Source organism: Procambarus clarkii, chromosome 29 (assembly GCF_040958095.1).
Source record: "Procambarus clarkii isolate CNS0578487 chromosome 29, FALCON_Pclarkii_2.0, whole genome shotgun sequence".
In the NCBI taxonomy this organism is placed as follows: domain Eukaryota; kingdom Metazoa; phylum Arthropoda; class Malacostraca; order Decapoda; family Cambaridae; genus Procambarus; species Procambarus clarkii.
Genome location: NC_091178.1, coordinates 15,315,068 through 15,341,886, shown reverse-complemented (window position 1 = coordinate 15,341,886; position 26,819 = coordinate 15,315,068). Strand labels below are relative to the sequence as shown.

General features: G+C 42.2%; 1 protein-coding gene across 1 annotated transcript in view; it reads left to right on the top strand.

Moving 5' to 3' along the window:
* Window positions 1–26,819, top strand: part of LOC123765089 (uncharacterized) — a 158,098-nt gene that overhangs the window by 120,788 nt on the left and 10,491 nt on the right. The window contains 12 exon segments of the mRNA XM_069333529.1: window positions 4,540–4,650; window positions 5,412–5,555; window positions 8,242–8,345; window positions 9,045–9,214; window positions 10,546–10,757; window positions 12,910–13,084; window positions 18,602–18,740; window positions 22,084–22,189; window positions 22,915–23,043; window positions 23,448–23,577; window positions 24,747–25,026; window positions 25,028–25,339. Of these exon segments, the coding sequence (XP_069189630.1) occupies window positions 4,540–4,650; window positions 5,412–5,555; window positions 8,242–8,345; window positions 9,045–9,214; window positions 10,546–10,757; window positions 12,910–13,084; window positions 18,602–18,740; window positions 22,084–22,189; window positions 22,915–23,043; window positions 23,448–23,577; window positions 24,747–25,026; window positions 25,028–25,339 (2,012 nt within the window).

Here is a 26,819-nt window from a genome sequence, read left to right as displayed (position 1 = left end):
TTTCATTGAGCTTTCTGCTTTACAATCACTTATGAAATGAACACTTCGTAACACTGCCCGGTAGTGAATGGCATTTTCTGTTATAAAGATTTGTTGTTGTGTATAACATTTTTTTGCTTGCAAAAAATCCCAAGATGTAAATGACTAATTTGCATTGAATAATTTGATCGGTAATAGCCACGTGATCCCTATTACCCTTCCTAAGTCTGTACTCGCTTTCATTTCACGTTTGTTCCCTTCTTATTATCCTACTCTCTCTCTCTCTCTCTCTCTCTCTCTCTCTCTCTCTCTCTCTCTCTCTCTCTCTCTCTCTCTCTCTCTCTCTCTCTCTCATTAGGTTTCATTTAACTTGACTAGGTTTCATTATGAATGGTGCTGAATGTTCCCGGTGAAACTGCTAGCGATCCAACCTTAGTTTATCTGAAGCCTGGTCCTAGAAACTGATATATTTAATGAGCTTATTATTAATTTTGTTTGAGAATTAACTTTAGTTATTGATGTCACATCACATTAATTACTGGACGACGATGGAGCCAGCTGCGTTCCATTACCTTTATATGGTCTGTTCACTTAATTTCACGCATATCTCATTTTGACCAAACACGTTCCAAATTCAAGTCAGCCTACGAATGAATGACCGCTGATGGAGTGAGGTTTTTGAGAGTGGCACAGCCGGCTTGAGGCTGCTGACGGCTGAGCATCTTGACTGCTGGCATATATATATATATATATATATATATATATATATATATATATATATATATATATATATATATATATATATATATATATATATATATATATTATTAAATATGACCGAAAAAGTAAGATTAATAATTCTAATACGAATTTTCTCAATCTTTCGTACATTTCTTTTCACTTTTGGAGGTAAATCAAAAATCAATTCTCCAAAATTCATTTTTATTTCTAGTCTGACGCGACACGAGCGCGTTTCGTAAAACTTATTACATTTTCAAAGACTTTAGTTTACAAATACACAACTGAATAGAACTTACGCATCTCCGATTTTATATCTACATTTGAGAGAGGTGGATGGGGTGAGGTGGCATTAATAGGGTATTAATTTCATCAACACAAGACAGAACAAGAGGTGGCATTAATAGGGTATTAATTTCATCAACACAAGACAGAACACGAAACAATGGGTATTGAATAGAAGTGATTGTAGAAAGCCTATTGGTCCATATTTCTTGATGCTTCTATATTGGAGCGGAGTCTTGAGGTGGGTAGAATATAGTTGTGCATTAATTGGCTGTTGATTGCTGGTGTTGACTTCTTGATGTGTAGTGCCTCGCAAATGTCAAGACGCCTGCTATCGCTGTATCTATCGATGATTTCTGTGTTGTTTACTAGGATTTCTCTGGCGATGGTTTGGTTGTGGGAAGAGATTATATGTTCCTTAATGGAGCCCTGTTGCTTATGCATCGTTAAACGCCTAGAAAGAGATGTTGTTGTCTTGCCTATATACTGGGTTTTTTGGAGCTTACAGTCCCCAAGAGGGCATTTGAAGGCATAGACGACGTTAGTCTCTTTTAAAGCGTTCTGTTTTGTGTCTGGAGAGTTTCTCATGAGTAGGCTGGCCGTTTTTTTGGTTTTATAGTAAATCGTCAGTTGTATCCTCTGATTTTTGTCTGTAGGGATAACGTTTCTATTAACAATATCTTTCAGGACCCTTTCCTCCGTTTTATGAGCTGTGGAAAAGAAGTTCCTGTAAAATAGTCTAATAGGGGGTATAGGTGTTGTGTTAGTTGTCTCTTCAGAGGTTGCATGGCGTTTCACTTTCCTTCTTATGATGTCTTCGACGAAACCATTGGAGAAGCCGTTGTTGACTAGGACCTGCCTTACCCTACAGAGTTCTTCGTCGACTTGCTTCCATTCTGAGCTGTGGCTGAGAGCACGGTCGACATATGCGTTAACAACACTCCTCTTGTACCTGTCTGGGCAGTCGCTGTTGGCATTTAGGCACATTCCTATGTTCGTTTCCTTAGTGTAGAATGTAGATATAAAATGATATCTCTCAAATGTAGATATAAAATCGGAGATGCGTAAGTTCTATTCAGTTGTGTATTTGTAAACTAAAGTCTTTGAAAATGTAATAAGTTTTACGAAACGCGCTCGTGTCGCGTCAGACTAGAAATAAAAATGAATTTTGGAGAATTGATTTTTGATTTACCTCCAACAGTGAAAAGAAATGTACGAAAGATTGAGAAAATTCGTGTTAGAATTATTAATCTTGCTTTTTCGGTCATATTTAATAATATATGTCTACAGGAAAGACTGCTACCAAAATATACTAATATATATATATACATATATTCATATATAACAGTAAAGCCATCGACATGTCACCGGTGTTGAAGGCTCTGGTGTACTGACCAGTCCAACTTGATTGGGTCAAGACTAAAGATGAATCTTCTTGCATAATTTTCATCCTTGTCCAGAGATCGGATAAATGATGGTGGGAGGGGAGGGGGGAAGCCATCCAGGAGAGTGGTGCTTACTGAAGCTTGTATCGAACTTGTGCTTCACATAAGGTTTTCCTTCCCTTGGTGTCGAGAAGGTGCGAGACTCGTCTTTGGAATATCTTGGCTGCCTTGCTATCTAAGGTTAACACGAGGCTCGACTTGATCATTGAAAAGTTAAAACTTCATCCCAAAATGTGAACTTCATCACTAACCCTTAAATTGTTTTCTCCCCTCCGTATACCTGTTCCAGGTTCAATATCATGCAGTCCGGCTTTAACTAAATACACACCTTATATTTCTTGTCATGGCTTTGACCTATCTACATTGTTATCATTTATCACGAGTGACTGAATGTAACTCTCCGGTTCCTCTTCCCTTCAATCCTGAACCACCCAGTCCATCCATATCCCCATCCAAACTCGTTCTTCCGCTATCTACTCACTCCCTGCCCTCTCATCCGAGCGGTTTAGCGAGAGGGAGGATGTGATGGATGGCAGGGAGAGGGGGGAGAGAGTCAGTGTGAGAGGGGGGAGGAAGGCTGCTGGAGTACCCCTCCGGCACAACGTTCCCCTCTTCAACCACCCCTCCAGTGTCCCCTCCATCACAACCCGCCACTTTGCCATATATCATTGGGCGCACCCCTGGGGGGGATCACAGCTGCTGCTTCCCCTACCGGACATGTTGTTCTATAGTGAACACGTTTCCTTAACTGCAAGTGATAACATGCTATCCTTGCGCGATAAATTTCAGAGTGCAGTAATTATGGCGATGCCTCGAAATCAATTATTTTACCGAGTATTAAATTAGGCAGTTTATCGTAATGGTGCTAATGTTAGTCCTCTGCTACAGTAGCCTCTCGACATGTACTCTCTCTTGTCTTAATCAAATCCTCTCCGCTTCCTCATGAATGATAGTCCGTGAGGAGAACAGTATCAAAAATCCTTTATCGATTGACAAGGACTGTCGTGTGTTAAGGTGTGTAGACTTATTTAGTGCTTCTGAAAGCAAACAGTTCATTTTTATCATCAAGGGCTCGGTCTTGAGCGGACTTGTGAGATGACTGTTTACTGCTACACCCATTCTTGCACACTGTGTGTTTCTCTCTCTCTCTCTCTCTCTCTCTCTCTCTCTCTCTCTCTCTCTCTCTCTCTGTCTCTGTCTCTGTCTCTGTCTCTGTCTCTGTCTCTGTCTCTCTCTCTCTCTCTCTCTCTCTCTCTCTCTCTCTCTCTGTCTCTCTCTCTCTCTCTCTCTCTCTCTGTCTCTCTCTGTCTCTCTCTCTCTCTCTCTCTCTCTCTCTCTCTCTCTCTCTCTCTCTCTCTCTCTCTCTCTCTCTCTCTCTCTCTCTCTCTCTCTCTCTCTCTCTCTCTCTCTCTCTGTCTCTCTCTCTCTCTCTCTCTCTCTCTCTCTCTCTCTCTCTCTCTCTCTCTCTCTCTCTCTCTCTCTCTCTCTCTCTCTCTCTCTCTGCTTATTCATCTTAGAAAATTGAGCCAGCACGGGATCATGTATCAAGAGGTGTATCCCATAAGGTTAGTAAGAAACTCTCGCTCATCTAGTAAGCCATCAGATTTCATTTTATTGGCGTAGAAACTCTCACAATGGATCACTTGATCAATATTTCAAAATGGTGTGAGAAATAATATTAATGATAATAATAATGTTATTAGTATTGCTTAATATTTTTTTAATAATTTTATTTTTATTGGTTCTGTTATATATATACTTTTATCCTGTTTGATTTGAAGGCGAATGATATTTGTAATTATCGATTCTTTTGTTCAAAATGTCAGTAATGGCATTTTTCGTTTTAACTTTTCTCAGTTTATTATTGTTCTCTTTTTTATTCTGCTCTTCTACTTCAGCATTGTTTATCCCTATTCTTCCACCCATCTCTGTTCCTCATTCTCTCCTCCTCCTCTTCCTTGGACACAACATTCCCAAGCTCTGGGAGTATTGACCAATATCTCCGGGAAGAGCAACTTTTACCTGTCCTAATTATAATGCAAGCGTCTGTACCGTCTCTCTCGCCCGCTAACCTCCTCCATCGCTTCTCCAGAGTGCGAGAAAGGTGCGGGTGACCTGGAGTGTGGCGGAAGAGTGCCCTTGACCTCTGACCTTCATTTGGGGTCAGGCGTGTGTGCCCATGGCGCTTTCCGCTGCCCGTCAGGTAAGTAGAGGCACTCTAGGTGAGGATATTTATTGTTTGTGTAATGCTCCTGAGTACGCTCTCATACACAACACAACACACACACACACACACACACACACACACACACACACACACACACACACACACACACACACACAGATTGACACACACGCACTCACACATTGACACACACATTGACACACACTGACGCACACAACACACACACACACACACACACACACACACACACACACACACACACACACACACACACACACACACACACACACAAGTTGACTAAGCTATATACAGGGATTTAGCTGTATGTACTAGACCTGGTCTTCACACAGTAGCGAGACGGACACTGAGAGCATTAAACATATAACACCAAAGGGGACCAATGTGTATTAATATTTTATTATGTAGTTGTTGCGAAAGCTTTGACAAAAGGACAAGAGAAAGAGAAGAGAGTAGAAAACATACTTGCAATAAAGGGAAGGTCTGAGAATTCTTAAGAGAGAATGCCATGGAAAATAAAACTCAGAGAATATACAACAGAAGACCGGGTGGACTTCGTAACTAACTACAAACAAAATAAAAATAAAGAATATATCGGATAATGAATATATCAGATAAAGGTGACCTTGGTTCAGGGGGATGACATCATTTAAGTGTAAGTAGGTAGTAACGTAACACACTCAGAATAAGAGCCATTGAATGACATGATGGTTGAGAAAGTGTGTCATGGTGCCACACTACCTGGCATCGTCTCCCCTCAGGTCGGGCGTGTCCCTCCGGAGACTGTGCAGCGCCCCTCAGCCCCTGCCTGCCGCGGCAACTGCTCTGTGACGGCGTCCCTCACTGCTCCAACGAGGAGGACGAGGCCGCCTGTACGGGCGTCGCCAGGAACGCCCCTGCTCAAGGTAAGGTATATCTGCTACAAACCTTTCATCCCCCATTTTAAATGTTAGATTAGCAAGGGGTGCGCTGATATCCTCAGTGAGCACGACACTTTCTTATGTACGTATTCTTGGAGTATGCAGTAAGAAGAGCGTCTTACCGCTTATATCACTTAGATAATTATAGTTGTGTACATATCTAATCAAACCTAAACCAACTGAATTAATTTAACTTGCTAAACATGCTGTGTACTACGTTATCTTAATATCTGTAACCTAACCCAAATTTAATATAATATATATCATTTACATTTGATTCACAGCACAGGAACTCTACGAGCACTTGGCAATGGTACAGTGACCACATCTATTCTTGTGGTAAACAACTATGTAAATATTCGCTTGTCTAGCACATTTAGCAATACACTTCTACATTTAAAACACGTTTATTCACAAATAAGTACGAGTAAAAATATCTTTATTTTCTCTTCAAGCCTTGATGTATTGGTAGCGGCCGTGGTGGCCACCTACCGGGGCTGGTGGAGCCAGGTGCTCTCCTGCACCTCAGATTGTCTATATAAACGTGCAAGACTCAGGTGTCCATTAACACTAGGTGTCTCCAGTCATGTCACACTAATCTATTAGTGGGTCGATTTATATAAGCCACACCTTGCACTGTATGAAAGTATTATTTCCTCTTTGATCTTGTTGGTGCTTCCTTCTCAGTTTCTGAAGAAGGTTCTCTCGAAGCGAAAGTACTTAAATTATTTTTCTATTTCACAATGGTTGCTCTTGCACACATATATATATATATATATATATATATATATATATATATATATATATATATATATATATATATGTCGTACCTAGTAGCCAGAACGCACTTCTCAGCCTACTATGCAAGGCCAAATTTGCCTAATTAGCCAAGTTTTCATGAATTATTTGTTTTTCGACTACCTAACCAACCTAACCTAACCTAACTTTTTCGGCTACCTAACCTAACCTAACCTATAAAGATAGGTTAGGTTAGGTTAGGTAGGGTTGGTTAGGTTCAGTCATATATCTACGTTAATTTTAACTCCAATAAAAAAAAATTGACCTCATACGTAATGAAATGGGTAGCTTTATCATTTCATAAGAAAAAAATTAGAGAAAATATATTAATTCAGGAAAACTTGGCTTATTAGGCAAATCGGGCCTTGCATAGTAGGCTGAGAAGTGAATTCTGGCTACTAGGTACGACATAATATATATATATATATATATATATATATATATATATATATATATATATATATATATATATATATACATATATAACAGTAAAGCCATCGACATGTCACCGGTGTTGAAGGCTCTGGTGTACTGAGCCAGGGTATATATATATATATATATATATATATATATATATATATATATATATATATATATATATATATATATATACACACTATAAGAGAGAATATCTGTCTATCTGTTTGTTTTCTTGTCAAAGTTGGATGCCAGATGCTTGGGGATAACCTTATCCAAATTTGCATCACTTTCCCTACTCTTCACTACCTTCCCTCTCCTTCACCAACTCCACGACCCTTCACATACTTTTCTTTATTTCACTATCTTCCCTTTACATCATCACCTACCCTACCCATCACCACCTGCCAAACCAATCACCACCTATCATACCCATCACCACCTACCTACCACACTACCTTAATTTAATTCCTTACCCCTCATCAGCTTCTACACCCTTCACCACCTTATTTGCCCTTCATCTGCATCTTCAACTGACATCAATTAATAAACTACATAAAACAAACTAACAATTGATCATGTTGTAATTCATACGCGTCTTCAATCTAAGCGAGGATGAAGTCTCTTATTTATCGAGATTGGTAAATATTATAATTTGCTTTATCATGTAAAGAGGGGGGGGGGGTAGAAGCATGTTTATAGGTCAACTCCGATCCCCCTATGACCATCCCCCAAAGACCAATCGTCCTGCAACATTTGGCGTGGCTAGCCCCGAACTTCTGATCCCCAACTTTGAACGGGCATGATTCACACACACACACACACACACACACACACACACACACACACACACACACACCCTTTGGGGGCCTCGTAGCCTGGTGGATAGCGCGCAGGATTCGTAATTCTGTGGCGCGGGTTCGATTCCCGCACGAGGCAGAAACAAATGGGCAAAGTTTCTTTCACCCTGAATGCCCCTGTTACCTAGCAGTAAATAGGTACCTGGGAGTTAGTCAGCTGTCACGGGCTGCTTCCTGGGGTGTGTGTGTGGTGTGGTGTGGGGAAACAAAAACAAAACAAAAAAAAGTAGTTAGTAAACAGTTGATTGACAGTTGAGAGGCGGGCCGAAAGAGCAAAGCTCAACCCCCGTAAAAAGACAACACAACTAGTAAACACACACACTTAAAAGTTTACAGGTTATTTCCTATTTATCATACTAATCTTTCATCGGCTGTTTCTGTGTCTGTCATTACGATAAGTGCCCGTGCTGTTGCATGGACAAAACTTCTCGCTTCCTTATATTCATTCCCTTCCTGATCACGACCCCACCGTGTCTTCCGTCCCTTCTACCCCCACCCTCCTTTGCTCTCCGTCCCCCCCCCCCATTTCCTTCGTATCTACCGTTCCTTTCAACGAGCAGAGCGCCGCTTACAGACGTGTGGTATCGTTGGTACAGAGCTGGGCTCCGGGGACACGGTCACCTGCTCCGGGGGCCTGCGCATCCCCTCCGCCTGGCGCTGCGACGGACGCAAGGACTGCCCCCTCGACGGCCTCGACGAGGTAGGCGGCCCTCTCTCTCCCCCTGTCTTCACACTCCACGCCGGGTCAATTGGGACCTCACAATAGGGACTTCTTTACGGGTAGATTCTCTTTTAGAATTCTGAGGAAATGTGTTTTCATATTGTGGGGTTCCTTAAGGAAAAAGGGGGAATGGAAAAGTGGTCTGGAATTGTTAAAGCAGTGACGATATTTTACTGGAACTTAAATGGGACACAAAATTATTAAAGGCCCGGTAATTCAAGAGAAAATAAATATCTGGTTTATTGAAGACTACGGAAGAGAAGAATGGCAATGTAATATTTAAAACTCTTTGAAACGAAATCTTGAGACTTATTTCGCCAGGAAATATTAGAGCAGCAGAGACTGTTTAAAAGATATCTCTCCGTGAAATAATAATAAAGAGCCTCTCGTAGCAAAACACTGGGTCACAGAGCCTCTCGTAACAAAACAGAGTCACAGAGCTTCTCGTAACAAAACACTGGATCGTAGAGCCTCTCAAATTCCTCTCAACGAAAAAGCGTATATAATAAAATACCTTACATCCTATCAAGTGGTACGAAGCCAGTTTTAACTGTTGAAATGAAAAATTATATTAAATCATGTTTCTTAAGGGAAAAAAATTATAATGAGCTTGATCTTTTTTTATTATGAATTCGACATATACTTGGAGGTAACTGGTGTTTGTCCGGGCATGCGCAGATGGGGTGCGTATACTGCGGTCCCTCGGAGTTCATCTGTCCGACCTCTGGCGTGTGTGTGCCGCAGGAACAGGTGTGTGACGGCTCGCCCTCCCTCCCCTCCTGCACCGACGAGCAGTACTGCGATGCCTGCCCTCCCGGCCACCTCGTCTGCGACGTCTGTGTTGATAGGTAAGTCCTGCGTTGCTTTGTAGCCGCCTCATCTCTCAGGCTCAGGCTGATGTGCGTCGCAAAGGTGGCTGAACCCATATTTAACCCCGCCCATCAGGTGTAGGGTAGCAGATGGGTGAGTTCTTAACCCCGCCCATCAGGTGTAGGGGGATAAAAAGTGAGATCTTGCATTCATAGAACACCACCTCTTCTGAACGATGAATTCTTTTTAATGTGTAATATCGTGAAATATATCTTTGTGTGTGTGTGTGTGTGTGTGTGTGTGTGTGTGTGTGTGTGTGTGTGTGTGTGTGTGTGTGTGTGTGGGTGCGTGTGTATTCACCTAGTTGTGCTTTCGGGTGTTGAGCTCTGGATCTTTCGACCCGCCTCTCAACTGGTGTTCAGGTTCCTGAGCCGATTGGGCTCTATCATATATACACTTGAAATTGTATTTGGAGTCTGCCTCCACTACATCATTTCCTAGTGCATTCCATTTGTCAACTACTCTCACACTAAATACATTCTTTCTAATGTCTCTACGGCTCTTTTGGGCACTCAATTTCCACCTGTGTTCCCAAGTGCGTGTTCGAGGCTTGGTCCGAGCACAGAGCCCTGTGGACCACCACTGGTGACTTCACGCCAGTCTAGGGTCTCACCCCTCACTTTAACTCTCTGCTTCCTATTGCTTAGGTATTCCATTATCCACTGGAGCACTTTACCAGTTACTTTTGCCTGTTCCTCCAACTTATGCACCGGCCTCTTATAGGATACTGTATCAAAGGCTTTCTGACAGTCCAAGAAAATGCAGTCTGCCTATCATTCTCTTTTTTTGCTTAATCTTTGTCACCCGTACGTAGAATTCTATTAAACCTGTGAGGCAAGATTTGCCCTCCCTGAACCCATGCTGGTGGTTAGTCACGAAGTCCCTTCTCTCCAGATGTGCTACTTGTTTTTTTCTCACGATCTTCTCTATCAAATTGCATGGTATACACGTTAAAGACACTGGCCTGTAGTTCAATGCTTCTTGCCTTTCACCCTTTTTGTATATTTGGACCACATTAGGCCATCTTCCATATTTCTGGTAAGTCTCCCGTCTCCAGTGACCTACGATACACCATGGAGAGTGGCCACGCTCACCCTCCCCCAAATACCCCCCCCCCCGGCCACACTCAACCCCCCCCCCCCTCCGCCACATTCAACCCCCCCCCCCCCCCGCCACACTTAACCCTTCCCCCCCCGCCACATTCAACCCCCCCCCCTCCCCCCGCCACATTCAACCCCCCCCCCCCCCCCCCCCCTCCAACACTAGCGCCAGGGAGCGTCTCTCACCAGCTCTCGATGTGTGGGACCAGCTGGCAGATCTGCGACGGGGTGTGGGATTGCGAGTCCGGGGAAGACGAGAGGGAGTGTGTGGGCGTGGGCGTGGACGGCGTGGAGACGTGCGCCCAAGGCCTCTACCGCTGCCCCTCCGGTCACTGTATCCCGGAACTCTCCGTCTGCGACCGCAGGATCGACTGTCCGGATGGTGACGACGAGCGCCACTGTCTTGATGATAACTTCGAAGGTAAGGGATAGAGTGATGGTGACTTGCGGTGGTGATGATGGTGTGAAGGATAGTGTGGGTTAGGAGAAGAAAAGGGAGGTGAAGTGACTGCACCTTGCCACTGGCACAGAATTGGAACAGGTTAAGTAAATTTAATGAGATTTGGTGTGGGAAATTCGATCAGATTATCACCAGTGCCAATGTGAGAAGTATTGGAGAAAATATGTGACAAATGCTAACCAAAAAGAGGTGAAATAACATTAAAGGTAAGTTAGTGAACAATGGTCAATATAATTGCCAGTGAGGGATGGTAGGGCGGGTGGTAGGTAGTACATGACGTAGACAGGACCATCAAACCGTCTAGGGCGAAGCCCGTCCTCCTAATGTTTACTAACGTCAAGAAAACGGTTTGATGTCCTCTCCTAACCTACCAGAGGACCCAAAATAAAAAAAGGACACAATACGTCACTTTCGCGAGCCGCTTCCATTTTCTAATTCGACAGTTTTTGGCCTTATGTAACGCATTCGGGCGAAAAGCGACGTTTTTTGTAGGAAGACAGGTTTCAGGACGACCTGTGACACTCCTGCCCCACCCCGGCACCCGTGCCCATGCCACCCCCATCCTTCCTAGACAGCTGCCCCCCCCCCCCCCCCGCCCAGCCCCTTGCCCACCACCATGTTCACTTCTAAGCACCACACCACCCCGTCACCCAAGAGCGACCCTCCCCGCCCCCCACCCACCTATTCCTCTCATCTAGCTGCCCAACCCCATTGCAATGGCCGCTAGAGAAGCCGGCACTCCACCGCTAATTTCTTCAAAAGTGATGAAGGAAATTATTGAATCTCGTGACAGGAGCTGCCCGCCGTCAGCTCTCAGTGTCGCATACTAGAGCAGCGGGTCATCTTATGAAACTAGTGCAAGCCATACAGAGCCAGAGTACCTGCTGTGGTACAAGAGTGTCGTGGGGGCACCCAGGAGGTAAAATAGCATAAATATGGAGCTGCTTGTGAAAATAAACCCAACCATATGGAAAAAAGTTTGTCATTAGAAGATCGCAAGAATGAAAAGCAAATGAAGGTCATCAGTCTAGTAGAACTCACAGGATGAACTAGTAAGAGGCACTGTAAAAATGCAGGAAGAGGAGGAGGAGGAGAGAAAGAAAAGGTTAGAAAAAACAAGAGCACTGAAAGACGAGGCAACTTTTCTGGGAAGACGCCTTCAAGAATTCAGGAGTGTGTAGAGAAAGGGAATGAGGTTATTGAAGACATAGAGGCAATAATTGACAGGAATCATGAACTCTACATTTCAACCTTGAAGCAAATAGGAGAACTGGTGGAAATTAATCCCAAAAGGGAAGCAAGATATAGCCATTTGTTTGCTGTCATTCGCTGAAGGGAAACTTTTTTTGATTATTAATATTTAAATATATTTTGGTGCAGTTAGGCTTGGTTGAATTAGTGACTTTTGAGTAAATTGTCAGTTAGCATTTAATGCAAGGCTATTGTTGAAATGCTCTGGTGATTACTGAATCACTTAACATATGTATGTCTCATTATAATGGTATATGATGGAATTTTAGTTCAGAGACTTAATATCTTATTTTGAATATGTAGGATTTTTGTTGTGGTTAAAGGTTACCATTACTGAAATAATTAACTGGGTACCCAAGTTAAAACTCGGCTGTTAATACCAGATACTACTTTTGTATCTGGAAGTCTTATATTGGTGAGTGTGTACATGTCCAGACAAGTACTAGTTGTACATCCCCGAGTCCAGCAGTGGAAACGAAGAGACCTCGATATTAACTTGAAATCATAATTCTTAATCTAAGGGTACTGAATACTAGCCTACTCATAATTAAATGCTCTAAGGAAAATGAACAGGTTTTGATGCTGGACATTGATTGGTTTATCTGGGTAAAGCAGCAAAGTGCTCTACACTGTTTAATTACCTGATGTCCAGAATACATAGTCCAGTAGAGCAGTCTTACTCCAGGTAATATTTCGGTGACCACCTTCACTGAGCCAACATCGGCCATCCTCGCAATTTAAATTATTGTGCACCTCAATAAAAACACAAATTTTACCCATGAAGACAAAAACGTTGCTTAATCTGGACTCTTGCCTTCTTTACCCCCACTCCTCCTCCTACTTCTTCCTTCATTCTTTCTAGTGCTCCGCTACATCTCGGTGAAGCCGTCGGCAGTCTCTGGAAAACTGGGAAAGAGGAGCGACCCGCCAAGCCGCCTGGTGACGCCCACGCTTCACCATCCTACAAGTGGCGTTGGCGTCCTTACCTTCAAGTACAGATTAGATGCGTGGATTGGTGCCTCCAACGGTACCCTTAGGTGAGTGCCAGACTCCGGTGTTGTTGTCGTGTACATCTCTAGTCAGAGTGGTGCTTGGGTGAAAGGCTTATTCCGCGGGTACCATTTCGTGTCTTCTGCTTTCTTACACTCGGGTATTCAGCTGGTTCTCTCAAGTGACTTCGTGTGTGTCTTATTTCTATGGACCTCTTATGCGAGTCTCGTACTCTAATGGTACTCTTAGGTAATTTTCTTCCTGCACTGCCACTGCCTGATCAGTCATTCTTTCGGCACCAGTATGTAGGATGGTCCGAGAATATTGTTGCTCCAGAGGTACTTTCAGGAAAGATACATATTTCAGTATATAAATTTACAGTTAAACCGTTAATCAATGTACATCTTTTGATATGTTAACTTAGCGTTAAGTAAGAGCTTCTTTTCTTTATAAAATAACACGTCGCTATATATTAAGGTTTTCATATCCTGGGTTTTAACTGATAGTCGTTCTTGTCATTTATGTGTTTTAAAAACCCTCTTGGTTACGTAAACTTTAGCTGGATCGATTATCAGTGAAGGCAAGTCTAACGCTAATGAAAAATACTTCAATATTCACTATGTTCATCTTGTTAATATATGGCTTAAAAACTTGTAACATATATGAGCGCTGAATAACCCATCCTATATTAAACTCCACAATCACATAAATTGCAACATCGATTAAGGAAACCGTCAAAAAATATAAATATATAACGCCTAAGGCATCTGTTGGCGAAGTATGCGATGACGCAAGTCTCCCGACGGAAAGTTTCCGCAGGAGAGTCAAATAAGAAAGTCTAAACACCCTGACTAACCACCAGTAAAGTCTCCCGGAAAACGAAAATAGTTTGAAAAACTGCCCCTGAAGGTGTTATCAGCCAGGGCTTTCCTCGCCATGAATACATTAGTCAATTTTTGCAGCGGTGGTGAGTAACCCGCCTCATTTGTTCTCCTCCGGCAGGAGCCTCACCTCACGTTCCTCTTCCCGGTTGAAGAAAACTCAAGTTTTTTTTTACATTTTGAATGTTGGTGGTGTTGCTAGATGCTGTATATTTAAGCCTGGTGGATATGCTGGGATGCTCTCCTCTCTCGTCAAGTGCGTCCTGACTGTCTCAAATCAAAAAGATGGGTTTAAGGAATGTACACAGATAACGCTAGAGCCGCGTATTGAAAATAACATTGTCAGTGCTTACAGCGACTATGTTGTATGTAGGAGTAGTAGTAGTAGAAGTAGTACTAGACTACTAGTACTAGTACTAGTACTAGTAAAGGTAGTAGTAGAAATAGCAGTAGTAGAAATAGTAGGAGAAGTAATCATAATAATATTACCTAATTGATGGCTATGTCACGGAGTGACCAACTATACTGTTCTGTCGTAAAAGTAGACAAGAAAAACCCTGATATACAACCCATCAATTACAATATTAGGAGTGGAAATTGCTGAAAATTTGCGTTTAAAGGATACGAAAATTATTACAGGAAAATGCGCTAGGAATCAGCTTGCTTAGGATCACATATCTTAGGGCATCTAGCTTGCTTAGCGCATCACATAGATGCAAAAAAGGCTTACAACACTACAACTCCTTAAGTCAGATCTATAATGGAGTACTCGCTACTAATTTATTATTCCTGTCCACAGTCGTATCTTTTCTTAGATCACATTCAAGACAGGCCTGCACATCTTGTGAGAAATAAATTTATTGCACTTAACCCAATGTTGAACATTCACACTCTCCAACACAGAAGAAATGTGGTTTGTCTGTATTCAACAAAAATAAAAAAAAATGCAGTTGTTAATAAAAAAATAATAAACGAACACACAATTATGTCCAAAACGCTGCGTCTCATTAATAGTTTTATATAACACAAATTCCGTACTTACTAAGTAACCACTGTAATTTGATCCTCTGTTTCTTATAAATAAAATATTATATTTTTATAATAATAATAATAATAATAATAATAATAATAATAATAATAATAATAATAAAAGACTTCGAGGGTCTAAGAGTTTTTTTTTTTTTTTTTATTAAGTTATGAGGTACATCTGCATTAGTGCAGCTACCCTAGACTATATGAAGTGGAGTACAGTGTGTCAAAAAAGCTAACTAGGTGATGCTATAAAATCCCCATCACACAGGATGGTTAGTCATACAGAGGCATGTGATAAGCGGTCTGCACTGGCAGACTCCGGATGCATTTTGAGGATATCAACAACACAAGATTATATAAGGTAGCAGTGGTAATACAAGTCCCCATCTCGCAGGATGGTTAGTCATACAGGGCCATGTGTTTAATAGCCTGCACTGGCAAATTTTGGGTATACTGTGAGGATATCTTCAAGAATACGAGAGTGAATAAAGTAATTGCAAAGCTCCAGGTACCTCATGCCAACTGGTCTGAAAGGTCTAATAACTGGGCATTCAGTGATGTAGTGCGGGAGATCATACCGTAGTTCCTGTTCACAGAGTTTGCAACTGGAGTGCTCAGGATTGGGAGACCCGTCACCTGCAGCCACCTGCCACAGGTAACGGTAACCCAACCTGATCCTTGCAACCACTGTGTCGCACAGTCTAGTGGACGTTTTGTGCTGTCCATAGATGTAGGTTTCAGATCTGAACAAATCATAGCTTTTTATACTAGTACTTTCAGGTCGTTGGGAGTCAGTAAGTTCTTTCCTATCAGATCTGAATGTTTGGACCAATACAGTTTTGACAGCAGAGATGGGGATACCTAGATCTAATTCAACTTCAAACTTGTTACACGCTAATTTGGCTGCAATGTCTGTCTCATTATGATGGGTTATATTTATGTGTGAAGGTATCCATACAAAGGAGATTCGAGACCCTTTACTCTGTGCATCAATTAGGTCATTTATAATTGGGAGTATTAGGTTCTTGCTGTCGATCTTCCAAGAGAAGTTTTCGATTGCTTGAAGAGCAGACTTTGAATCGCAGAATATTATTCCTCCTCCAATATTTTTTAATGTGCTGGTTGCTAAATGTAATGCTGCTAGTTCTGCTTGTGTGGAGGTCAGCCAGTTGTTTAACCTGACACTGACAGACTTTGTGCAGATATTATTTCTATAAAACCTACATGCCGCTGCAGTCCGTCCAGTAGAAGACTGGACTGAGCCGTCGGTGTAGACACAGTGCTCGTGAGATCTTAGACTCTCGATGGAGGAGGCAATTGTTTCAAGAGTGATAGCTTTGAGTAGAGCAAGATTCTCATTATCTTTCTTGGTGACAGGTGTGTATGATACTTGAATGGTGGGGTACAGATAAAGAGGAATATCAGAGACTGGTAGATTGCACTTAAAAGGAATGTTAAGTTTAATGAGATTGTAAGCATTGTTTCTCAGCCAATTATCATAAAAGGAGTGAGTTGGTATGTCGGCACCAGTCAAAAGGGTGTTAACAGCACTAAATAATTTGTCTCTGAGCAATGCAGGAGATGTAGGATCTCTCATGACTTTAAGACAGAAGGTAGTGTTAACTTGCATTATTCTCTCTAGTATGGTTGGAAACTTCAGTTCTTCCCTCATGTTGATGATTCTTGTGCATCTTGGGGCACCAAGAATTATCCTCATGGCCTCGTTCTGTATTACTTCAAGTTTGTCCAACACAGAGGAGGGGAAATTAATTAAGTGCAGAGCATTATAATCAACGAGAGATCTAACAAACATCATATAGAATAGTCTAGCATATTTAATATTGATACCAATATTCTTACCAGTAAGTGTTCTCAATGGTTTTAGTCTTTCTTTTAACCTACGGTGTAGATCATTTACAATGTCACTGTTAATACCAACTCCAAGGTATTTGTGCTGCCCACACGTTTCAATGTTCTGGCTGTTGACTTTGAAAGCTATAGGGACATGAGTTTTCTCTTTGGGATGGAGAACTCTGGATTTAGTTATAGAGATAACAAGACCACATTCAATGCTTTTAGCAGCGAATGAATCAAGTAGAGCTTGCAGTCTAGTTTGGGAATTTGCAACAATGCATATATCATCGGCATAACAAATGACGGCTTCGTCAGGTAGTGTGGGAATATCAATTGTTAATTTGTGCATCAGAACATTGAACAGTGTGGGACTTAGCACTCCACCCTGGGGTGTACCCTGGGGTCTAAGAGTTCCAATATCTCAGTCAATGAAAGTCTACGGGTCGCGCCAGCCACGTTTCACTATCTCCAAGTACTTCGCCCGCCCGGCCCTTCAGGCTCTTAGTGTTATTCTTCGTATTAGGAGATAAATCAGTGTTTTCTATTTTCAGATAATACAACAACTTTGTCTCCATAGGTAATAAATCAAGGTCTAAATCAATAACCGTAAAATACAGTAAATAATAATAATGATGATATGAATAATTATAATAATATTAAAACGATAGTAATTAATAATATTAATAATTATTATTATAAAAATTTAAAAAGTCATATTGGATTTCTTATTAAATAAAATTTGAACAGGATACTGTGTTGGTCGTATAACCTATTAACCGCTGGAAGGTCATTAAGGCCAACAAAGCGTTTAATGACCAACCAGCAAGTATACTCTTGCTCTGAACATAACCCAGGACTAAAGTAAACTCTTGGTGTATATACAGCAAGAACTGTATTAACCTAGTTGTGCTTGCGGGGGGTTGAGCTCTGGCTCTTTGGTCCCGCCTCTCAACTGTCAGTCAACTGGTGTACAGATGCCTGAGCCTACTGGGCATGCTGTGTACACACTCCGTATAAACATTTCTGTGTGAGGATGTAGGAAGATACTACGATAAAGTAGAGAAACTACAAGACTGTAAGGAGGGAATCAGCACCCATGGCCACTCACTCGGGGGAAAACTGTTAAAAAACAGGAAAAGTAGAGTAAGAAAAAGAACAAGTAACGAGGATAAAAAAATATATATAAATTCTAGAGTAACTCAGATGAATAAACTCAGGAGTAAAGTAAGGCTATATTTAACTCACGCAGTAAACTCAATTGAAGCGAGTGTAATAATGTTATTTAGTGTATGAGTAATTAAGACAGGAGGAAACAGTAAGAGTGAAGATGAGTGAATACAGAGTAGTACTGTGGCAACCGTAAGGTCCAGGTAGGACCAGCTGGTGCTTTAGGCACACTGATGGTGGGGGGCCCTTCCCTCGTCCTCCCGTCCATGCTGAAATGGGGATGGGAGTAACGGAAGGAAGGAGGAGCTTATTTTGTGCAAAATATTCGAGTCTTCACCTCACCGAATCATAACGGCAGTAATTTTTTCAGTGGTTTAATGTTTAACAAATCTATCTCTTAACAGTACTGCTCCTCCCTATCTCTTTCCTCCTCCGCCTCCTCAACTCCCTTTTACAATTTCATAAAAAATAATTCTCTACTATAAGCATTTTTTCCTGTTGAAAGCTAAGGCTTTAATAAACAGCCTTAACTGATCGCTAGCTTTTTAGCGATCAAAGAGAGGGGGGTCTCTGTTTACATTTAGATCTCCAGTACACGCCACTCACACACCCATTCCTGTCCGCCCACAGCTTGGAAATGGTGGACGCAGAAGATCCGAGTGTGGGCGTGCGACCATGGGCGGTGTGGAGACAGAGCGGCCACAAAGGACGACAGTGGCTTTCCGCTACAGTTCTTATTCCACCGCTGCCGTCTCTTGATAAGTATAAGGTAAGCCTGCAGGACCAGAGGGTAGAGATGTACGGGTATCTCTACGAGCTTTACTCTAAGGGTTTACCATAGCCCGTGCTACTTGGAACTTTTCGCTCCGAGTTGCTGAATCTAAAACTATAGAGATACTGTAGAGATGTTGGATAAAGGAGAAGGGGGACTGGACTTAGGAGGCCAAGATAGAAACATGAAAAGAAATTGATAACTCGGTGAACTGAGGTAAACAGAGTAAGGGAATGAGAGATCAGACGGTGTACGGTGGGAAGGGGGTCGGAGCGGAAATAAGGCTTTAGATGTGTATAATTCTAGGAATAAAGCAAGCATTGTAAGATCGACGACAAGCTCTTCCAAGAAATATGGAGATGTAAGGGAAAATGGAAACGGGAAAGTTGGAGGATATGAAGTAAGTGTTGATGAAGAATTGGCATATAACTCATTTAGTATCTATATGGAAAGATATTCTGCTGTGAAGAGCGAGACTTACATTCAAACTAATCGCAGCAATATTCCTGGATTGTAAGAGCTGTTACGAATGCTGGGAGTCGTAAAACACCTCAATACAAACTATACGTTCAGATTTTCATCCCTTCGTATCCCCAGGGTACGTGGGTCCGCAAGTAATGAAGACCTATGTTTACGTAATCAAATAACTTGACATAACTCTGGTACCGACCCGCTTTTGAAAGTGTCTTTATCTATATAGCATATACAATCTTATATTAGATATATAGCATATACAGTCTTATATTAGATATATAGCATATACAGTCTTATAGTCTTTAGATATATTAGTCTTAATCCCTGGATTAGAAGAGTTGGGCTAGACTACTGGACAATATCCTTGAGGATTCAATCCTACTCTGAGGTAGGAGTCGAGCGTGGCCAGCGAGTTGAGTCATTGACGACATGTTGGCTGAGAGAAATCTGAGGGAGGCGACTTGGCACGGCTGGCAAATAGAAATGATGGATGTGCGTGCAAAAAATTTATTTGGAGATTTTAAATTTGAGGAGAAAGGTGGAGGCTAGTTGATGTTTTTCTTTGAATGGATTGAAGACGCTGAGGGAACCGTGTACTGTCCTTGACGTAGGGACGGAAGTGCACACATACTTAATGAACAAATCTACAAGGGTTCGAACCTTGTGGATTTGATCATTTGATGCATCATGCTATTGTGATTTCTGTGTGCACACATACCTACTCCAGCTCTGCCATTCTCTACTGTGATAGACCCAATATTGAAATTGATTTCATATATAACATTTTAAATGTATTTGACATTTTTTTATAATTTAATTAAACAATTTTCCTGGAGATGAACAGTCAGGAAATAATTTTAATGGATAAGTGTGCCCGTGTTTTGTTGTTTATATATTCCTTTATGTGGTATCCACATATGGCGGGAAACAATATATGTTCACCCTTCATGCTTGTTAATAGATGTTAATTTGATGTTGATAAGTTATTTAAATTGTTGAATGAAAGGAAAGTTTGAAAGCCTCAGTCGCGCGAAGACAGTAAGTACAAAAGTGGTCTGAGAGCAGCCCAACTTCTGACAAAGGTTTTAACTCGCTTCATATTCATGCGACTTAAGACCTCTTCACAGGTTTCCATAATTTATAAGATGACAAGTAATGTGCGGCCCTAAAGCCTTTCTTACTATCCATACCCATTTTTGGATTCATTTCATATAACCATGAATTTCATGCACTTTATTTTGTTAAAAAATTAATATTAAAACGTCAACATTCATATATTATTGTTTGACTCATAGAGCGCTCTAGTGCCTGTTGAATTGTTTATTCTTCATAATGCCTTTGCAATGCAAGTATCTTAATTTTTGCTAGATTTAAAACAAAAATTAGATCTTTGGAAGGTAACCAGTCACGCAGGTGTTGCCTCAAGGAGGCCATTAGTGTGTGTACCATCATCCCAAGCATCCACCACAACTTAAACATTTTACCCAATGATAATTAATAAGGGTTTTCGTCATCAATAGCAACAGATGGCAAGTTATAAACAATAATACACAACAAGACATCTAATGTGATACGTCTCATTGCCTTCTTCGTAAAACTAAAATATATACCATTACCTTCCTCGTATAACTAAGATATATCCCATTACCATCCTCGTATAACCAAGACAGTATGTGGAAACATAATTAACCAGAATTCTTATCAGATACATCAAAATAACTCCTGGACACTCAATGAACAAGACACCTGCTCCTAACTACGCAAACTGGATGGTTTCGCTTAGCCATTCACATATTAGAATTGCTTTATTATAGATAAAAGTAACTTCCTGTCCCTTTTAAACACATTGTGTGATATGAAGGTAATTTTATTTAATTTGTAACGTTTATGGTGCAATTCAGTAAAGCTAAATGAGCGCTGGCCCAGTGAGTGTTATGTTCATTGGTCATCACTACGTAACCCTTCTTCAGTGCCTGACCCGAAATTGTAATTATTATAATAAAACAGTCAAATTACCATTATAACACTGGTTTAACCCAGCGCTAGAGCCCTCATACCCATGTAGAGTTATCCACTGCTTCATTATATACAAAAGATCTTTGTCAGTGCTTGAAAAAACGCTCTGTTATGAGCTTCATATCTGTTTTCTCTTTCCAAATTTCCATGATTTATGCCATGAATTTTTCGCGTGATTGCGAGTCAAAATAATCCAATCTTTGAGCAGGTTAGGAGATGGGTCGGCCACATTCAAACATTCGCCTCACTTCAGAAATCTCAATATTGGCTGAACAATAATTCGAGTGTAATCCGGCACGTGTAACAAGACAATATTTGATGACAGTAAACAAAATCCAAAGTCATTGTAAATGAATATATTACCGGGCACGAATAACCACCAAAATTGCCACTTCCCAACAGGCTTACTAGCTAACATTATGTACAACAGGCTATCACTAGTAGATAAGTCAATCATTCATGTCGCTGTAACACAGAGGTCACGGCTTAGTATAAACCCAGTTTCCATCAAACATTTAGATTACGTTTATAGCTTTTGTTCGATGCCCGAACAGGAATTGTTAAATATGATGATACTCTGTGTGCTCAAATGTGCTCTGTAGCTCAATAAGAATCACATGGCATATCTATAGACGTAGGTTTTTGCTGCTTGCCAAACTTGCTGCGGTTAGGTGGTCATATTCACCACATGCTTACTTCAAATGATATGCTATAGTAGTGTATATGATGTACATATACTCATATTATTTATTACAAGGCTCATATTATTTATTAAGGAAGCAAAAATAACGAAAGACATATATGCCAGACATCATACTTTGCTCTTCTAACTTTGACCGTCTGCCACCAGCTGTCATTCCTGGTGTCACACGATGACCACGCCCACGACTCCCAGCAGTTCCACCTGTCGCAGCTGGCCTTCACCGTGGTTCACCCGCGAGCCCTCAACCACCTGGGTGAGTCCTTTACTTTGTATGGTTCCCTTGGAATCAGACACACTCACACTACATCTCACCCACACTCCTACTCAGTACCCCCACATTCCTTCGCAGTCTCCCACACTCCTCCACAATCTCCCACACTCCTTCTAAGTCTCCTACAGTTTACAGCAGACGTCTCTCTCGCTCCTCCTTAGTCTCCGGCTTACTGCATCCTCCTGTAGTCCTCACACGTGTACCCTCCTCAAAGGGACACATCAGCACCTCTACAAGGTCTATTTAAGGACTCATCAAGCACAATCTCGCACAAAAGCTGACTTAATTTATTTAATTTTCTCCAAGCGTGCTGTATAAAGAACCTATTACCCGAGTTGATTAATGAAGTTTTAATAAATTGCCTCTCTCTCTCTCTCTCTCTTTCTCTCTCTATCTATCTGTCTGTCTAAATATCTGTCTATCTATTTGTAAGTTTCTCATTCCTAGCAACACTACGATTAACCCTCACACGATTGCACAGCATTGTGATGTAACACTTTTCCACAGATGGTAACATTTTTAGAACAACGACACGATTGCATTCAGAAATCTGGCCTGAAACAGCCGTCACCAATCATGCCAACGGAGGTGGCAGCTGCCAAACAAATGTTGTTCCGATAACGCACTAATGTAGTTCGCACTTGATGGCCCGACCTGTACCCTGCATATCTCAGCCTCCACTTATACTTTCCTCCCTGCACCCTCAGGTCAAGAGCTGCTGGAGTGTGAGTTCGAGGACAGCCTATGCGGATGGTCGCAGCTGAGCACTGAGGGCGGGTACTCGTGGGTGTTCGCCAGGGCCTCGCCGCACACCCGCCGCACCGGTCCCATCACTGGTACTGCTTCATACTCTACTTCTACTTCTTCTTCTTCTACTTCTACTTCTACTTCCTCTTCTTCTCCCCCCCCCCTCTCTCTCTCTCTCTCTCTCTCTCTCTCTCTCTCTCTCTCTCTCTCTCTCAATACGAATACATGTCCGAACTTGTTGGCTGGATTCTGATATTTATTTTTTTCTGTAAATATCGTGCCAGTTCGGATATAAGTGTTTGCTTTCTTTTCATTTATTCTTATATCATAATGATAATATCAGCGCCTCTGTACACTCTTTTCTTGATCTCTGCGTCCGTCAGTTGTTTTGTCTTGGTACCCGTCTGTGTGTCTGTCTGAGAGCTTGTGACGCACACTGGTGTCCCCCCACGTAGTGAACGCTCCGTCATCGCCTCGGCTCTCTCCCTCTCAGGGTACCCAGATGTGGTGGGATCAGGCTTCATCTTCGCCGACTCTTTGCACGGTACTGAGGGAAGCATCGCCGATCTCCTGAGTCCACCGCTCCTGCTGCCGGAGGGACCCGACCCCGCTCTCTGCTTTAGGTGAGTGTTGAATATCTAGGTTCCATTCCTCTGCTTCAGGTGGGAGACAGTGCGTTAGATCCATTTCTGTGCATCAGGTTAGTGAATCTGAAGCACAGGATACGTCCCTTGTGCTTCAAGTGGACGTTAGTGAAGCAGAACTACTCCTTTATTTGTGGTGGGTGCTGGAGCGTCAGACCCATCCTGGGATTTGCTTCGAGTGAGTGTTTGTGGGTTAGCTCACGCCCTCTTGTTTAGGATGATGTTGCTTGATGCGACAACATCCTACTTTAAGTGGATGTTGGTGGACTGAATAGTCCTTCTGCTTCTCGTTGGCTTTTGGGGGATACGAAGCAAATTGTTTTTCGTTCTCCATAATTTCACCTTCCGAAGAAAACCAATGTTCGGCCTGAGTTTCCGTGCAAGCAGCATTCATACGTTTGATCGTTGGTCTTGCTCTGGTGCCCTAACTATTGGTTGTTGACACTAAGTTACCGTTAATAATACTTCAGCAGTCGACTGGTCTCGTGTGATCCAAGCGAGAGAAGACAAATTGGACGCTGAGCAGGTGTGCGCGTGTGTGTGTGTGTGCTTGTGTAGGAAGCCAGAGATTAAATGAAGCTCCTCTGTCCCGATAGTTTGTCTTGTTAGGTTGCTGGGATGCATCCGTCGACATGAGTCTTATATGGATATACACGACACAACATTGTGTCGATGCGAGGTAGGCCAGATTGTGCAGCACCACTCTCACTCCTGCAGCACATTTATTTATTTATTTATTTTTGCTACTTAATTTTTTAATTTTGAACTTAATTTTGATCACCTAATATTTGCTACTTTATTTGTTGCTCTTATTAGTTTTTTGGGGGGATATCTGCATATGATATCAAGCTTTTTACTCTTCGTGTCCTTCATCATTCCAACATCACCTTTCATATCACTGCGTGTCTGTCATTTGGCTGTTTTCCTCCATCTTACACATTTCTGTTTAAAACCCCTTCACTGGTTCATCTTCAAGCTACTACCCACTATCCGAGTTCTTGTAATTACATTTCTAGATACACACACTTTTTCTTAATCATCAAATGCAAACATGCGCTGTTCTTCGAAGAGGGAAGGTAGTTGGGCTTCATACATGTATCCATGTCACCTCTACACGCTTCATCCCGTCTCATATACACATGTTGCAGGTTTGCTGTGTTCCTGTTCGGCGCTGACGTGGCCAAGGTGTCGGTGCACGTCCTGCAGATGCTGGGCGACGCCACGCACACTGCCGAGATCTTCCACGCAGTGGGCGGTAAGGGGCTGAGCTGGATGCCCGTGGGCGTGACTGTGGGCCGCGAGGACGTGGCTGAAGTAGGGGTGCCACTAGTACTGGCCGTCAGGGCCACTCGAGGCCCGGGCACCGAGGCTGATATCGCCCTCGACCACGTCGCCGTCCTGTCTGGTGCCTGTCATCTCCAACCGGTGCTTGGACGCTAATGTCACCCTGAACGCCACACTCTCACACGCCGACGCCTCGGCTCTCTCCGCTGGGGCTGCTGTAACGCCCCTAGCCCCACCCTCACAAATACAGGACCAGTCCGAGCCCTCCGCCCCAGCTCATGACCCGTGTGGGGCCCTCACAGCGTGTATGGCGTGTGTGGCTCAGGAGACAGAGGAGGGCTTAGAGGGAGAGTTGGGGTGGTGCACGTGGTGTGACCTGACCCAGGCCTGTCTCTCCAGGAAGAATCCCGCCGCGGCCGCCTGTCCTGATCATCTCACCGTCCACCACAATACCACGGTCATGCCCACTCCTATTGCCAATTGTTTTATCTGTTTATTGTAGTTATAGGTAGAGAGCTATGCTCATACTGCCGCAGCTCTATTGTGACAGTGTTTGTCACATATTTTATTATGGAGATTACAAACATGCTATCTAGTCCTGTTTATTTCTGGGTTTAGTACTTTTTCCAGTTAGTTTTTCTTTTACCAATTTGGACACTTTTTCACTGTATTTACTTCCCTTAACAGTACTTACCTAGCAGAGTTTGTAAGACCAAGTTTCAGCTTCTAAACCGTGCTTTTACAAGTCTCGAATGTCTAATGTAATGGTTCTTGTTCCCTTTATTTCTTGTTCTATCTGCTTGTAAAACTATGGTTGGAATGTTTATGTTGCTGAAGGCTGTTCTGATGATCTTCACGTTATTATATGCTGCTAATGTCTGCCTCTCGATATAATTTCGGTATTATTTCTTCTCCAAAATATTTATCTTGCACTTCCTAAATCTTGTACCCAGTCTTTTTACTTTGCATCTGTGGAGATTGCAGTGCAGTTGCCAGTTTAGTTCTTGCCTAAATCTTATCAAAATCTTTCCTGACTTTGTTGATCAACTTGGTATTGTCAGCAGACATTGATACAAAAACAGACCAGTTCATCAGCTGTCATTTATGTAGTCAAGGAATGCCATGGATGACAGCACTGACATTGTGCAACTTCACATATGACAATCTTCCATTCCAATAGTTTACTGTTATTCCATCTTTCCTTCTTGCGTAATTCTTCGTCCAGTTAAGCACTATATCATTTTCTCTAGCCTGGTTTTCTAATTTGTACAGAAACTTCAAATGACAGTTTCAAATGATCTGTGACGATCTAATAATACGCAGTGTGAACACCCTTAATTTTTTTATCTGATCTCAGCCACTCTATTTTTAAACTTTTAATGGGTTTGTCAGACATGACATTCCTTCTCTGAACTCATATTGGTGATTTTATATGAAGTTAATGTTCTCTAGGTACTCCATTATTTTCTTTGATAGTATTCTTTCTGGCACTTTTCAGAGCACGTTTATTAAATACAGTAGAATAGTTTAGTGGTTCCTATATGTTTCCTTCCTTGTGTGTTGTCATGACATGTGCTTCTCCCAGCTCTTTGGTATCAGCCCATTTCCAGTGATGTGCTGGAGATCATCATAAGCCCAGTATTTGACCAGTTTGGAGGAAGTTGTTCCATAGGTGTGGAGATTTGTGAGATGGTTAATAGGAGTCTCAGAGGATTCTTTGGTGAGGGGTGGGGGAGTCATGGGATAGGGGGACAAGGAGGGTATGAGGTGAGGGGGGAACAGGGAGGATATAGAGTGAGGGGGAGGTGGGAAAGGGAGGGTATAGGATGAGAGGGGGAGGGGGACAGGGAGGGTATGGGGTGAAGAGGGAGGGAGAGTTCAATGAGTATTTGAATGGAAACAGAAGGGTTCAGGGTATGTGTGTGTGTGTGAGTAAG